At 54.5% G+C, this 14,071-nt stretch overlaps 1 protein-coding gene and 1 long non-coding RNA gene across 8 annotated transcripts in view; one reads left to right on the top strand and one right to left on the bottom strand.

The window, feature by feature from the left end:
• Positions 1 to 3,800, bottom strand: part of LOC121135716 — a 12,409-nt gene extending 8,609 nt beyond the window's left edge. Inside the window, exons 1-2 of one of the 2 annotated variants that reach the window (XR_005872816.1) lie at positions 3,142 to 3,800; positions 1,798 to 2,360 (exon numbers count right to left, since the gene is read on the bottom strand). This is a non-coding gene — a long non-coding RNA (uncharacterized LOC121135716). Of the gene's footprint in view, positions 1 to 1,797; positions 2,361 to 3,141 lie in introns of those variants that run through there. The other variant, XR_005872815.1, reaches the window with a different exon arrangement.
• The window catches only part of Tecr (trans-2,3-enoyl-CoA reductase), a 26,307-nt gene extending 12,309 nt beyond the window's left edge, over positions 1 to 13,998 (top strand). For 2 of the 6 annotated variants that reach the window (XM_005077719.4, XM_040734851.1), the window contains 12 exons: positions 11,376 to 11,426; positions 11,923 to 11,974; positions 12,302 to 12,346; positions 12,422 to 12,525; positions 12,599 to 12,714; positions 12,789 to 12,894; positions 12,980 to 13,052; positions 13,132 to 13,175; positions 13,269 to 13,326; positions 13,400 to 13,488; positions 13,651 to 13,696; positions 13,774 to 13,998. In XM_005077719.4, coding sequence (XP_005077776.1) covers positions 11,376 to 11,426; positions 11,923 to 11,974; positions 12,302 to 12,346; positions 12,422 to 12,525; positions 12,599 to 12,714; positions 12,789 to 12,894; positions 12,980 to 13,052; positions 13,132 to 13,175; positions 13,269 to 13,326; positions 13,400 to 13,488; positions 13,651 to 13,696; positions 13,774 to 13,901 — 912 coding nt within the window. In that variant the 3' untranslated portion in view covers positions 13,902 to 13,998. The remainder of the gene's footprint in view (positions 1 to 11,375; positions 11,427 to 11,922; positions 11,975 to 12,301; positions 12,347 to 12,421; positions 12,526 to 12,598; positions 12,715 to 12,788; positions 12,895 to 12,979; positions 13,053 to 13,131; positions 13,176 to 13,268; positions 13,327 to 13,399; positions 13,489 to 13,650; positions 13,697 to 13,773) is intronic. The other 4 variants (XM_005077720.4, XM_040734852.1, XM_013118880.3 and 1 more) reach the window with 3 other exon arrangements.
• The last annotated feature ends 73 nt before the right edge of the window (positions 13,999 to 14,071 follow it).

Here is a 14,071-nt window from a genome sequence, read left to right as displayed (position 1 = left end):
GCAGCTTCTAGAAGCCATTTTTGTTGCTGCCTTAACCCCCCCCCAAGTCTCCACATCACACCCGTTCCTGGCTTGATTTTGTTCTTTTGTATTTTCAAGACAGGGTTTCTCTGTGTAACAACCCTGGCTGTCCTAGAACTTACTCTGTAGATCAGGCTGGCTTTGAACTCACAGAGATCTGCCTGCCTCTACCTCCTGAGTGCTGGGATTAAAGGCAGTGGCATTGTGGCATTAACTTACTGTACAGTGGTCTAGAAATGATGCCATTTAAGAGTAACTTCATTCTGAGGTAGAAATCAAGTTACATGTTAACTTTAAATGCTGCTGGTGGCAGGGGCTGGAGAGCTGGCTCAAAGAACTTGTTCTTAAAGAGGACCTGGGTTTGGTGCTCACAGCCATCCATACTTCTAGTTCCAGGGCATCTGACGCCCTCTTCTGACCTCCATTGTGCACATGTTTACACGCAGGCAAGACACTCACCATAAAATGAATAAGCACAGGAGAAGGTGGCAGGGGGCTGCTTACAGTGAGGTGCTTGTCATCAAGCCTGAGACCGAGTTCAATCCCCTAGACCCCAAGTAAAGATGGGAGGAGAAAACCTCCACACAGTGCTCCCCAGAGAATGAGTGAACCAAGTAATTGGGGAAGAGACACATCCCTGGGACTTGGTGGCCAGCCAGATTGTTGGGATCAGTGAGCTGTAGGCCTGTGAAAGGCCTACATCAGAAGAACAAGGTGAAGTAACAACTGCGCTCGTCTCCTGGCCTCTGTGAACAGAGCCGCAGTCACACCCAAAGCCTCCCCACAATAAAGTGAAAAAAAAAAATCAGTGTTATTGCTCAAGCAGGAGATAGTGATAATAAGTAGTAAAATATTCCCTTCTTTCTTTCCTTCCTTCCTTCCTTTTTTTTTGGGGGGGTGCTTTGGATGGAATCTGGGAGCCTTGTGTCTGGTAGGCAAGAACTCTACCACTGCAAGCCACACCAAAGCCCCATCCAGATCCAGGCGTATTCTTTTTATTTTTGGGATAAGGTTTCTGCCATGTAGCCCAGGCTGACCTGAACTTGAGATCCTCTTGCTTCACCCTCCCACTGCTGGGATGCCTAACTTTCAGGTGGGGGTTTAATGGGTGCTCATTACACACACACACACACACACGCACGCACGCACGCACGCACGCACGCACGCACACCACTCCACACACACACACACACACACCATCAAAACTAAAGAACTGAAAATGTTCAAACCTGAGTCCTAGCTTCAGCTTCCCTTCTCACCCCAGTGGACGGTGTCCCCTCTTTAATGACAGGCTGTGCTCCCTCTCCTCAACCATTAAATTTTCTATTCTTGTCAACTGTGAGCATATCCCTTACCCCCCCCACCACCACCACCATGGTAGGCTGCAGCCAGGCTGCCATGCTTGATGTGAGGAGGGCCAGGATTAATCCGCTTGGCTTTTTGGACCTGGCCCAGCAAGCCCTTCCTCATTTGGTCTCAGGAGCCCTTGGGGTCAACTGACAAGCTTGGTGGGGTGTTCCAGAAATTTGCTTGTGGGCCCAGATGTTGGAATTCCATTTGCATACATTTGTCTTGAAATAGGCTTTTTTGATTTTTGTTCCCCCAAAATGTAAAAACTAAGCTGGATGGTAGTGGTGCACGACTTTAGTCCCAGCACTCAGGTGGCAGAGGCAGGTGAATCTCTGAATTTGAGACCAGCCTGGTCTACAGATCAAGGAAAGCCGGGGTTATACAGAGAGACCCTGTCTCTAAAAACAAACAAACAAACAAAAAATGTAAGTCATTCCCGATTTTATAAAAATGTTGAGTGGGACCAGGTGTAAGCAAGCCTGTCATCCCAGTACTCTAGGCTGAGGCAGAAGGAATGAAAATTTAGGGCTAGCCTGGGCTACATAGTTAGATTTTTTTTGTCACAAAAACAACAAGAGCGACAGTGAAACTCCAGTGGCCTATTAGTCAGAGCTAGCCAATTTCTTCATCTAAGCCATCACTTCCCCCTACTGAGAAGATTTTTTTTTCATGTTGCCGGGACTGGTACCTAGAGCCTTGTGCAGGCTGAGCATGTGTCTTACTCTCCAGCGCCAGAGCAACTTCAGTATCACACATTCATGGGACTTGGGTGGGAATACAGTAGAAGAGTCTTTGAGATGTGGTCTCAGGCTGAACCTCCCAGTGCTGGGGTTTCCTGAATGTACTACCATGCCTACCATCATTTAATTTTGAGGGAGCTATTTTCCAGCCTGGAGCTGGGCTCTGTCCCCAGTGCTCAGGAGGCAGCAGATCATTGTAAGCGTGGTGTGTAGAGTGAGGTCCAGGTCAGTCAGCGCTGTACAGTGAAACTGTGTGCCAGAATCAAAACAGGCGAAATCAAACTCAAGTCAGGGCTTCCTTCTTCTGCCTGAGCTCTGTGTAGCGCCCACTCACACCCGGATCCTCACCAGCCCTCGGGACCGCCTGCCACGTCACCTCCTGCTTACACCTCTCCGTTCTCTCATGCCTGACTCCAGGCCACACGCTGAGCACCTGCTGTTTCATTCCAGGGCCTTTGCACAGCTGTTCTCCCTTGATGCTGCCTTTCGACTCTCTCCTCCTTCAGGACCGTGGCTGAAGGCTCCTTCAGGGACTGCCGTCCTCACCCTCCCGCTCCCAACAGACTTTCACTGTGCACTCCGGCCTGGCTGGCCTGACACTCATGTATAGGCCATGCTGGCCTCAAGCTCAGAGATTCCCTGCCTTTACCTTCTTAAGGACAGCAAGGGAGGGGTTTCTTGACCGCTTTATGTAGAAAACCAAACAACAACAGAACAGCGCCTGCCTCGGGCACATACACTTTCCTCTTCATGCTTTGATGTCATGCTACCTTCTCATGTAGCATATAGAACTGTTTGCTACATTCATTTCCTTGCTGTCTCTTTTATACCGGGGTTTGAAACTAGACCTAATTTACACTTAGCAAGCTTTCTTTCTTTCCATGGTTGAATCTCCAGAGACCCGAATGTGCTTTGGTTTTTCACATACAAACAGGGATCACTAGTAAAGGAGAAATCTTTCCTCAAGAATGAGTTGTGCATGAGGAGCCTGGAGGGCAGTTTGGCAAGCTGAGCTCATGGGCAGACTCACCTGCTTGCTGCTTGCTGGGGTCAGGTGGGCACAGTGGACAGTGGCGGATGAGTGCCTCCAGTCAGTCCTTCCTCCCGCCTCAGCGTCTCTGGCTTCCCAAGTTCCCCGGCCTGCCAGAGTCTTCCTGTCCACAGGTGGAGAGAGGCCTGGATTAGATCACCAATTGCAAGAGGGTGATGGGTTTGATGGCCTGCGAGCAGGACATGAGCAGCTCTGGAGGAGGGCAGAGGTACCCAGGCTGCAGCTCCCACAGCAAGGGTTCATCCATACTAAGGAACTAAGCAGCCCGAAGTTAGCAGCGCTTACGGTGAGGTCCAGCCCTCTGAGCTCTTAGCCTAATTCTGGCTGCAGGGTCTTGTCAATAGGGTGACTTCTCACTCTAGCTGCCTTGTGAGAGCTGTAGGGCAAATGTGCATACTGCCTGGCCATGGAGGACAGCAAGGGAATGACTAGGCTTGGTGAGGCCTTCTGGGTGGGCCACAGCAGCATGATAGGGGTGTTTGGAGATGGCTGTCCACTGTTTGTTTTTGATAATGCTAGGAATTTGATAATGCTAGGGCCTTCTGCATGTGAAGTCTAGGTCTCAGCCCTTTCCATGGGAGTTCTGAAGCTGTAGACGGCGGACAACTGCTACACTTTCTGATGTTGGCAACTAGGGCTGGGTTCTTCCTGCCCGTCCACTGGGTGGTGCTATAGCAATCTTTTTAATCTTTGTTTTTAATTTTGTTTGCAACTGTATTTTGCTGTGTGGCCCAGGTTAGCTTTGAATGCAGCGTCTTCTGCCCCAGTGCTGGGGGGCTAGCTATGCACCACCATGCTAGCCCCCAGCAATCAGTGTGAATTCCCACGCAGTCCCTCCAGAGTTAGAACACTCATTCCCATTTGCCTGGCTGACCTTACCTAGTATTGGAGACACCCTTGCTTTCCCAGGCTGGACGGTGGCCCTTGCCTGCCATAGGAAAACGGAGCTGTTGCTCCATCCTTCCTCTGGCTTCTCTGGTTTTGGGAGGCGGCCTGGGTATAACCCCACGTAGATGAGACACTCTGCATGCATTTGAAAGCAGAGAGTGTGAGTCGTCCCCCGCAATCTCTCTGTGTCTTGGCTGCCTCTTCCTGCCTCTGTGCCATGCTGAGGATGTAACCTAAGAGCCTTGCATGTACCAATCAAATGCTCTGCCTTTCATCCACGCCTCGTTCTGTTTATCTATTTCTTCCTCTGTGATGCCGGAGGTCAGGGCAGCTTTTTGTTGCTGTATGGTCCTGGCTGACCTGGAGTTTACTCTAGATCAGACTGACCTGGAGTTCACAGAGATCATCTTCCCCTGCCTTCAGAATACTGGGCTTAAAGGTATACACCACTACACCAAGCACAAAGTAACTTTAGAAAGATGTTGGGCAGAAGCATAGGGAGGTAGATCTCTGAGTTCAGGGCCAGCTTGGTGTACCTGGTCCATTCTAGGCCAGCCAGGGATGCATAGTGAGATCCTGCCTCAGAAACAAAACAGAAATCCTCAACAGAAAAGCGTGTGCGTGTGTCATCAGGCTTGGTGGCAAGCATCTGCCTGCTAAGCTATCTCTCTAGCTCAGTTCCCCCCCCCACTTCACTGCTGTGGTCTCTGTACTTGGTGCCAGTCCTGAGTTGAGAATCTGTGGACATGGTGTTCAGACCCTGGCTCCTGTCACGTTGCCACAGGGCTGGAGACCAAGGCCTGGTCACAGGCCCAGTGTAGCTGGCCACCGTCTCTGCCGTTCCTGCCCTGGGCAACCTGTTCCCACCACTGGCCCCACAGAGAGGCTGGAAGTGAAGGACCTGCTGCCTTGCCCCTGGTGCACCCTGGAGAAATGAAGTCAGAGACCACCGGGGAGGGCGCGTTTGGGCTAGAGCAGGTGCAGTCTGGGCTGGCTTTCTGGCAGCTGTGTCCCAGTCATCAGCTATCATGACTTTATTAGGGTTACTGGGTATTTCTGGAAAGTAAAAGGGAATGGAAGCCAAAAACACCAAGCTGGAGTCTCAGGTGAACATGGGGAAGCTGTCTAACTGGTAAGCTGCCTGCACCATGCCTAGGCCAATGGTTGGGCCTGGTCTCTGCCCTCTGGGCTTGCAGTATCCCTGAGAAGAATGCACATGCCCTTGTGTCTGTGAGTGCTGGCAACAGCTGGCTGGAGGACCTGCGGCTCTGTGACTCTTCAGCTGCGTTTCCTGGTAGCAGTGCCGAGAGAGCATGCTGCCCTGCCATATGGAGGAGCTGGCTTTGTGACAGGGTTGTCTTGCTCTTTCCACCAGCTTTGAAATTGTACATGGCCGACACCCTGGCTCAGGCATTCACACCCAGGGGACCTGGTTGCGCTTCTCAGCTTATGGACCTTGCTCCCTCCCTCATCTGGGGTGTGACAGTGAAGCCTGCTGTGGTTGTTTGAATGACCGTGGCCCCCACAGATTTACTTGGTCCCTAGCTGGTGGAACTGTTTGGGAAGGATTAGGAGGTGTGGCCTTTTTGGAGGTGAGTTACTGGGACAGACTTGGAGGATTCAGAAGTCCTCACCATTTCCAGTTACTGTTCTCTTCCTCGTGTTTATGTTTCAAGGCAGTGGTGGCACACGCCTTTAATCCCAGCACTCTGGAGGCAACCTGGTCTGCAGAGTGCGTTCCAGGACAGCCAGGGCTACCCAAAGAAGCCCTGAGCTCTCAGCCACCAGTGCCATGCCTGCCTGCCATGAACTCCAAATTACATGTTTTCTTTTATAAGAAAGCCTTGGGCATGGTCTTGGTCTTAGCACAGCAGTAGAAAAGTGACTAAGACACCTCAGGCTATTGGGCTGCTACAGAGGCGCTTGTGAAGCTGCTGCTGGAACTGTTTGTCCCCACCTAGAGCCGTTCAGCAGGTCCCATACCCAGAGTTGTAGCTGCGTAAGTTAGGGGCTGACCTGCAAGGTTGGGTGGCAGCACCAAGCTGCCCTGTGACATGAGCTCTGCAGCCATGGTCTTGCTTATAGGCGGACAGAGAACCTTGGGGCAGCAGGGCCCCACATTTTGAAGAGGGGCGTGCACCTCAAGTCCTTGTGGCGTGCAGACGTTGCAGACCCCACTCTTCCAGCCTGGCTTTCATGGGGCTGTTCCTCCCCACTGGCTCAGCAGATCACTCTTGTTCCTCCATCCCCGCCTTGAGGCCATCTCAGAGTGCTTCTTCCACTGTTCATCTGTCTGGAATTCAGCCATTATTCACCCTCCCCCATCCCTCACTATCTTGGGCTCCTAGCCTTTGCCCCACCCCTCATAATGTTCCCCGACACTGGTCCCTCTGAACACTTGAAAGAGACTGTGTACCTTCTCTGCTCAGACACTCCGAGTCCATCAGACCCCAGATGAAAGCCAAGTCCTCACGACCGCCAGGCCTCACAGAGCCTGCCCTCTCCCTCTCCTCAGGCATGCTGGCACAGTGCAGCCTGAGGGCCATTGTACTTGCTGTGGCTTCTGTCTGGAACTTCTTTCCTACCTGAGTGAATGTCTGTGTCCTTCCCCCAGGGCCCTTTGCTCAGATTCTTCCGGAAGGTCTTAGCCAGCCTTGTCACCCCTTTGCGTCATTTTTAGCTAGCTTCCTTCCTTCCTTGCTTCCTTCCTTCCTTGCTTCCTTCTTTCCTTCTTTCCTTCCTTTCCTTCCTTCTTTCCCTCCTTCCTTCCCTCCCTCCCTCCCTCCGTCCCTCCCTCCCTCCCTCTTTCCTTCCTTCCTTCTTTTCTGAGATAGGCTCTTTCTGATCAGCCTGCACCTATGTAGACCTGACTGGCCTTGAACTCAGGTGGTCCTGCCACTGCTCCCTGAGGGTTAAGATTACTGGCATGTGCTACCATGGCCAGATGCCACTCTGTGCCTCTTCTCTGTCTCCCCACCTTGGTTTCCCTCAGCTCTTGGTGACGATACACATTGCTGTGGTTTGTCCTTCCCTTTGGCCCTACTTCCTTGACAGAGGCTAGAAGTGAGAGGAAGCCTGGGGAGAGGAGAGGCAGGTGGTAGCCCTCAAGGTCTCTGACGCAGTGGAAGGGTAAGCGTAGGCTTTCTTGGTCCCAGGCTGTTACTGATCATAATGGTAGGGCGTGTGCTGCCCTCCCTCCACCTGTTGGCACAGGGGCAGTGGAAAGTATTGCAGCTCTACCGGCTGTCACCGCCCCCTCTCCTTCCTCCCCAGGAGCCCCTTGTTGCTTTTGTTCGGGCTCACTGCCACCAGCTGGGCGGGGCATAATTCTGTCAGCCTTCTGACCTTGGGTCCCTCATGGATGCAGTCAAGGTTGCAGGACAAGGGCCCCGAGTTCTCAGCCAGTGCCTGGCTGGCTCCCATACACATCTGCTATTGCTCTTCTGCTACCACCAGTCCAGTTCTGTGATAGTGTGTGTTTCCTTTTTTAATGAGACAAACTCTTGGTATGTAACAGCCGAGGTTGGCCTTCCGTTTCCTGACCCTCCTGGCTTTACCTCCAACTGCCACCATGCCTGGCCCAGTGATTGCTCTTGGTAGCATTTATTCCAGACGGGCGACATTTAAATGTTCCTGTGCTCGTCTCTCCTTTTTGGTCTAATTCCTCCACTATGGAAAGAGCCCCGCTTGAAACTAAGGAAGTGTGAATAGTTTGTCAAGGGCCGTATAGACGGGAAGTGGTCTTTTAAATGTAGTGTCCAGGGAATGTGTGTTACCACATCTAGGCCATGCAGAGCCTATCAGCTCTTGGGCGCATTGAGGGATACCCTAGTTTCTATGGGGTTGAAGCTGATCCATGCTCAGTGTAGGGCGCCTCAGAACCAGGGGTGTAAGGCCAGGTAGCCCAGAGTGCTGGGTAGGCTTAGAAAGACCCAGGGAGCAGGGGCCTCATACCACAGGGCTGCCTTTGGAGTGATCTGGGGCAGAACGGGGCTCCTGGAGAGGTGAGGGGGCAGTTAGACCAGGGTTGGGGGAGCTGTGAGAGGACCTCAGGCCTGACCCTGGTGACCTTTTCCCTAGGGTTATTCTGGCTGTGCTCTACCTGGGGCCACTCTGGGTGTAGAAAACAGCCAGGCCTAGGACAGGTGGCAGGGTTCCTGGGTCTTTCTTAATTTTTTCTTAAGCAGTAGTTTATTGAGTATACTGCCAGGGGGCAGTAGATCAGGCTGTGACTAGAGTACTAATTGCAGCCATCAATTCTTTTTCGAAAATAGGGTCACTTGGTATGTTGCTATGGTTGTCTCTGAATGCCTGATCCATCTGCGGAGTGCTAGGGTCACAAGTGTTGCCACTGTGCCTGGTGGGGCTGCTGTTTTAAAGCTGGTGGTGGTGAGCTGTGCCCAGTGGCCCGAGGACGAGGCAGAAGCCCTGTAATGGCGACGCAGGACACGCTTCTCTGCCTTTGCTCCCTGCCTGTTTCCCTCGAGAGAGCTACCTCGAAATCTCAGAACAAGGAGCAGGGAATCCTTTCTGCACCAACCTTGACCTTTCCACACTGGCGTGCCAAGGCCAGCCCTCATCCTTCAGGGTGGGCCTCTTCCTGCCTCGTTGACCTTGGGCTAGCAGGAGTTGCTATTGGCTGGGCCTGGCCTCGTTATCTCAGTCTCTGGGTGAGAATTCTTCACAGACTAGTGGAACTGTCATCGCAGACCAGTATGGGTGCCCCGTGCCAGGGCTCCTGCCCTTGTCTTTGACCCTGTCCATTGTGCTCTCAGCAGCAGCGCCCCCCCTCCCCCCAGCCTGGGAACTCAGGTTTCCCTCCTGGGCCACCGTCGTCTGTAGCTATCTGCAGATGAGGGTTCCCTTCCTTAGCTCAGCTGTGCTGCTTTCTCCCCAGGAGGGGCCAGGGGCTGCTGGGTCAGTGTTCAGGACCCCTGGCTGGGGGCTGCCTGTCTCAGTGTTCAGGACCCCTGGCTGGGGGCCGCCTGCCTCAGTGTCGGGGTACCTTTCAGCACTCTCTGTGCTCTCTGACCCTAGACCTGGCTACCCTCAGGGTTGTACTTGAGGCTGACCTGTGTGTGTGTTTGGTACGGTCCAGGGCAGGGGTGGGGGTGGTCGTGGTTGCATGCAGCGAGGCCAAGAGGTACCAGATTTTCTCCAGTCTCCTTAGTGTGGGGAGGGAGACCCCGCCTTCCCGGGAGAGGTGTTGTCTTTTCTTGTTTGTTGGACACTTTGCCTGTCTGTTGCCTGTAGGGGCTGGGGTGAACTGACTGGACAGTTCCCGCCTCACAGTGTGAGAGCCCACAGACAGTCCAGAACTTTTGGAGTGTGCCTGCTGCGACCGTAAGTGCAAGTGCACAGTTGAAGCGGGTGGGGACAACTAACCCTCAGCACCTGGGAAGCTGAGTCGGTGTTTGAGGTTAAGGCCATCCTGAGCTAAGGAGTCAGACCCTGCTGTGCCACCCGAGGACCACCCGTCCCCCCAAAGCACACAACCGTGACATTCGGCACACTTCCTGGTGTAGCCCCACCTCTGTGACTGACACCTCTGCATCACCCACCAAGAGCAGGTGGCCTAGCATCTCCCCCCTGCTGTCGCCCTGGTCTGGGCCTGGCCACTCCTCCTGAAAGTCTGGCATTGTTCAGCCAGCCAACCAACCCCCTTGCTACCCTTAACATAACTTTCGTCTTGCTTTGGTTTTGAAATAATCCTAGAGGTTTAGGGAGTTGCAAAAATCACAGCAAGAACGGTGTCCGGCCCCTAGGAGAAGACAGATGGCTGTGGGGGTCTGGGGCTCGGGCAGGACGTGGGAGGCCCTCACTCACCTGCTCCTGTGGCTTGGGAATCGCTGTCGAGTGTGGCCCTCTCCGTGCTGGTTTCCTGCCGCCCACTTGTAGTCAGTTGGTGCACCAGGGTTCCTGGCCTTGTTGCAGAGCCCTAGCTGGGGGAGAGGGTAGGGTTTCAGCCCTCCCCGGCAGCTGGCCCAGCAGGGAGAGGGGCTGGTTGTATTTTAAGCTGCTGAGTGGTTCAGCAGGAACTCCATGGCCTTCTCTCCCCATGGACATTGTGATTCACATGGACTCGGAGCATGTACACAGCGCTCATGGGGCCCAGCAACTATTAATATATCTGCAGCTCAGAGCCCTGCCACCTAGCCCCTTCTGGCACTGTCCTCATGGGCTCATTCTCTCGTTTCTGGTCTGATACTGTCCTTGTGGGGTTCAGTCATCTGCTCCTCAGGCCACAGGGGAGGCTGAGTTCGCAGTGTAGCAGGTGATCTCTCCTGTGCTGTGTCCATGATGTAAGGTGTGGCACAGATGGGCAAGCAGGCCTGGGTGCCACTGGCTGCCCTAGCTAGGAGCCTTGCTCTGAATTCAGGCTTAGGCCTCTCTGTGTAGGGTCACCTCCCTGGGGCCTCTGGACCTAATCTCCTTTGAAGACTGTGGACCCCAGGGGTATAGGCAGGCCTGGGCTGTGTGTTAAAGGCTTTGGAGCAAGACTCATCATGGGTGAGCACGTTGATGTTGGCCGAATGTGGCAGACTGGTTTTGAACCAGGTGTAGGTGGAACTGTTGAAGAATGAGGAGGGGGTGGGGGCGTCGCTGACTCTTTCCTCTCCACACTTAGAAAAGGTGCTGTGCACCAGTAACTCTGGAATTTGTCACCTCCCTGGGAACACAGATGCACAGGGGAAATACTCCAGTGTCCCTTACAGCTTAGAAGTGGAAATGGATGATCTGTCTCTTGGATTCCCCAGATAGCTGGCATTTTCCCAGGCCCAGTAACCCGTCAGCCAGAGCTGGGCCCTGGGCCTGGGCTAGCCACCCCTGCCACTGGCTGTGTTTTTTTTTTTTTTCCTTCTCTGGGGGATCTTCTTGTCCCTGGCACTTTTGAGGCCCAGTGTCCACTCAACTGCCTCTATGAGGGTAGCCCCCAGGGGAGGACTGTGGTGTGGCTCCTTTGGGGGACTCAGCTAGGATGGTTTTATATTTAGCCGGGCCGGGCCCTGGTGCCACTCGGGTTACATCTGGCATTGAAGCTGGCTGGGCCTGGTCAGACACAGGCTCCCTTCCAGCACCGAGGCAGAATTTGATCATGCTGCCCAGCCCAGCTCAGAGCAGCTTTGTGAGGGGAGTTGGAGGTGGGGGCTGGCGGCTGGCAGTGGGCACCACAGCCTGGTAGGCAGAGCAGTAGGGCCGGCAGTGACATGGATATCAGTTTGAGCATGGTGACCAAGGAGGCCCACCAAGGCCTCGATGGTCTTCCCATGCCCATGCCCCACAAGGTAGCCAAGAAGCATAAAAAGGCGGTTCTCTTCTTTGAGGTGGAGATTCTGGATGCGAAGACAAGGGAGAAGCTGTGCTTTCTGGACAAGGTAGGACTGTGACCCTGGTGGTGAAGCTGTAGGGCTGTGCGGACGCTGGTGGCCCCCTTGTCCTTCAGAGGGCACACAAGGGGCATTGCCTTCATCTAGAGCAGCAGTTCTCAACTTGTGGTCTCGACCCCTTTGGGGCTGCGTATCAGCTGTTTACATTATGATTCTTAACAGTAGCAAATTACAGCTATGAAGTAGCAGTGAAAATTACAGCTATGAAGTAGCAGTGAAATAATTTTATGGTTGGAGGTCACCACAACATGAGGAACTGTATTAAAGGGTCACAGCATTAGGAAGGTTGAGAACCACTGAACAGAGTGAGTAACTGTGGCCCCTGCGTGGGGCTGGGATCTGGCTGTCTGGTAAGGGAAGGGATAAGGCAGCCTGGAAGGAGGTGGGAGACAGATATACCCCTGCTGAAGCCAGCTGGTGATCCTGACGGCTGTGCCTGGCACCCCTACCCCAGATCTGGGTCTGATACCCTGTTTTCTCCCAGGTGGAGCCTCAGGCCACCATTGCTGAAATCAAGACCCTCTTCACCAAGACCCGTGAGTCCAGGCCCCACTTCTACCCCACTCCTGTCACCCCTCTGAACGAGAGACCTGGGCTTCCTCAGGGACTTGTAGAGAGGGCCTGTCAGCACTCTGGAGCAGGGAGTGGGGCCCCTCTGACTGGGCAGGCTGCCCCCGTGTGGCCACCTGCAGGAATACTTTCGTTATTCAAAGGACAAAATCTGTAGCTGTTGGAGTGTGTCTTTGCACAGGGTGGGAGGAGCCAGGGGTCCCAGCGTTCTGGGACCCTTGAGGCAGGCTGAGTTAGGACGGGTAGGCTGAACCCAGCATACTGGGTGCTGCAACATCACCTTCTCCTAGCAGACCCGCAGTGGTACCCTGCCCGCCAGTCCCTCCGCCTGGACCCCAGTGAGTACAGCCTTTCCCTTGGGCCCTTGGGGTTAGAACTCAGGGCAGCACCTGAATACTGAATGATCTCTGTAGAGGGAAAGTCCCTGAAAGATGAAGATGTGTTGCAGAAGCTTCCTGTGGGCACCACAGCCACACTCTTCTTCCGGGACCTGGGGGCACAGATCAGCTGGGTGACGGTAAGCCCTGCCCCTGCCCTGGTCGCTGCCTCAGCCACGCTGGGCTACTCACCGTGTCTCTGGGTGCCCCCAGGTCTTCCTGACTGAGTATGCTGGGCCCCTTTTCATCTACTTGCTCTTCTACTTCCGGGTGCCCTTCATCTATGGCCACAAATACGACTTCACGTCCAGTCGGCACACAGTGGTGCAGTGAGTGGGGCCCGCGAGGGTGGGCGGGAGGGTGGAGGCCGGGCCGGCCCCTGCTGAATCCGCTACCCCACCAGCCTCGCCTGCCTCTGCCACTCATTCCACTACGTCAAGCGTCTGCTGGAAACGCTCTTCGTGCACCGCTTCTCCCACGGAACCATGCCCTTGCGAAACATCTTCAAAGTGAGCGTCCTTACCTTTTCTCTTTAATGCTCTGTCCGCCGGCAGCACCCGCCCTCCCTAGGCTAACCCATCTGCTCTCTTTCAGAACTGCACCTACTACTGGGGCTTTGCTGCATGGATGGCCTATTACATCAACCACCCTCTCTACACGCCCCCTAGTAAGTGGCCCAGACAGTGCCCTCACCCTGTGGTCCCATCACCCGCCTTCTCACGGGGCTCTTCTTGCCCTTTCTGCAGCCTACGGATCCCAGCAGGTTAAGTTGGCGCTGACCATCTTTGTGGTAAAGAGGCTGGGGTAGCCACCAAGTGTGGTGAGGTGAGGTGGCTGGGTGGGGTGAGGCTGGGCCTCTGGACTGATCTGCTCTCCTTGATAGATCTGCCAGCTTGGCAACTTCTCCATCCACATGGCTCTTCGGGACCTTCGGCCGGCTGGTGAGTGGCCGGCTGGGGCTGGGGCTGGGCAAGCTGGGTGAGGGATGGGACTTACTCTTGTTCTGCATGGCAGGGTCCAAAACCAGGAAGATCCCGTATCCCACCAAGAACCCCTTCACCTGGCTGTTTCTGTTGGTGTCCTGTCCCAACTACACTTACGAGGTGAGGCTGCCTCTTCCTCTCAGGTTTAGGTCCTGAGAGGGTCAGGGGTGGGGTGTGGGGGAGCAATAAAGCCTGAGTTTGGGGAGACTGCTGCCTTCCTTGCCCTGGGCACATGTGCTGCTGGGCTGCCCTGTGCCCTCACCCTGCTCTCGCTGCCCGCAGGTGGGGTCCTGGATTGGCTTTGCCATCATGACGCAGTGTGTTCCGGGTGAGTCCGCTGTTCCCGGGCAGTGCCCTTCCCTTCCGCCTGGGCTTCCCTGTTCTGATACCCTGTTCTGTCCACAGTGGCCCTCTTCTCCTTGGTGGGCTTCACCCAGATGACTATCTGGGCCAAGGGCAAGCATCGCAGCTACCTGAGGGAGTTCCGCGACTACCCACCCCTGCGCATGCCCATTATCCCTTTCCTGCTCTGAGCCGTTCCTCGTGGCTCAGCGAGGACTCTCCCCACTGCCCCACTATCCTGGGGGAGCACTCTCCAGCAGCAACAATAAACCTGCTCCCCCAGCCTGACGTGGACTTTGTGTTCTTGAGGGGTACAGGGGCCACACCGTTCCTTCCCACCCTTGAGGCAATGCAGACGAAG

This window comes from Mesocricetus auratus, unplaced genomic scaffold (assembly GCF_017639785.1).
Source record: "Mesocricetus auratus isolate SY011 unplaced genomic scaffold, BCM_Maur_2.0 Super-Scaffold_100041, whole genome shotgun sequence".
NCBI lineage: Eukaryota > Metazoa > Chordata > Mammalia > Rodentia > Cricetidae > Mesocricetus > Mesocricetus auratus.
This window is presented reverse-complemented; position numbering and strand designations above follow the sequence as displayed.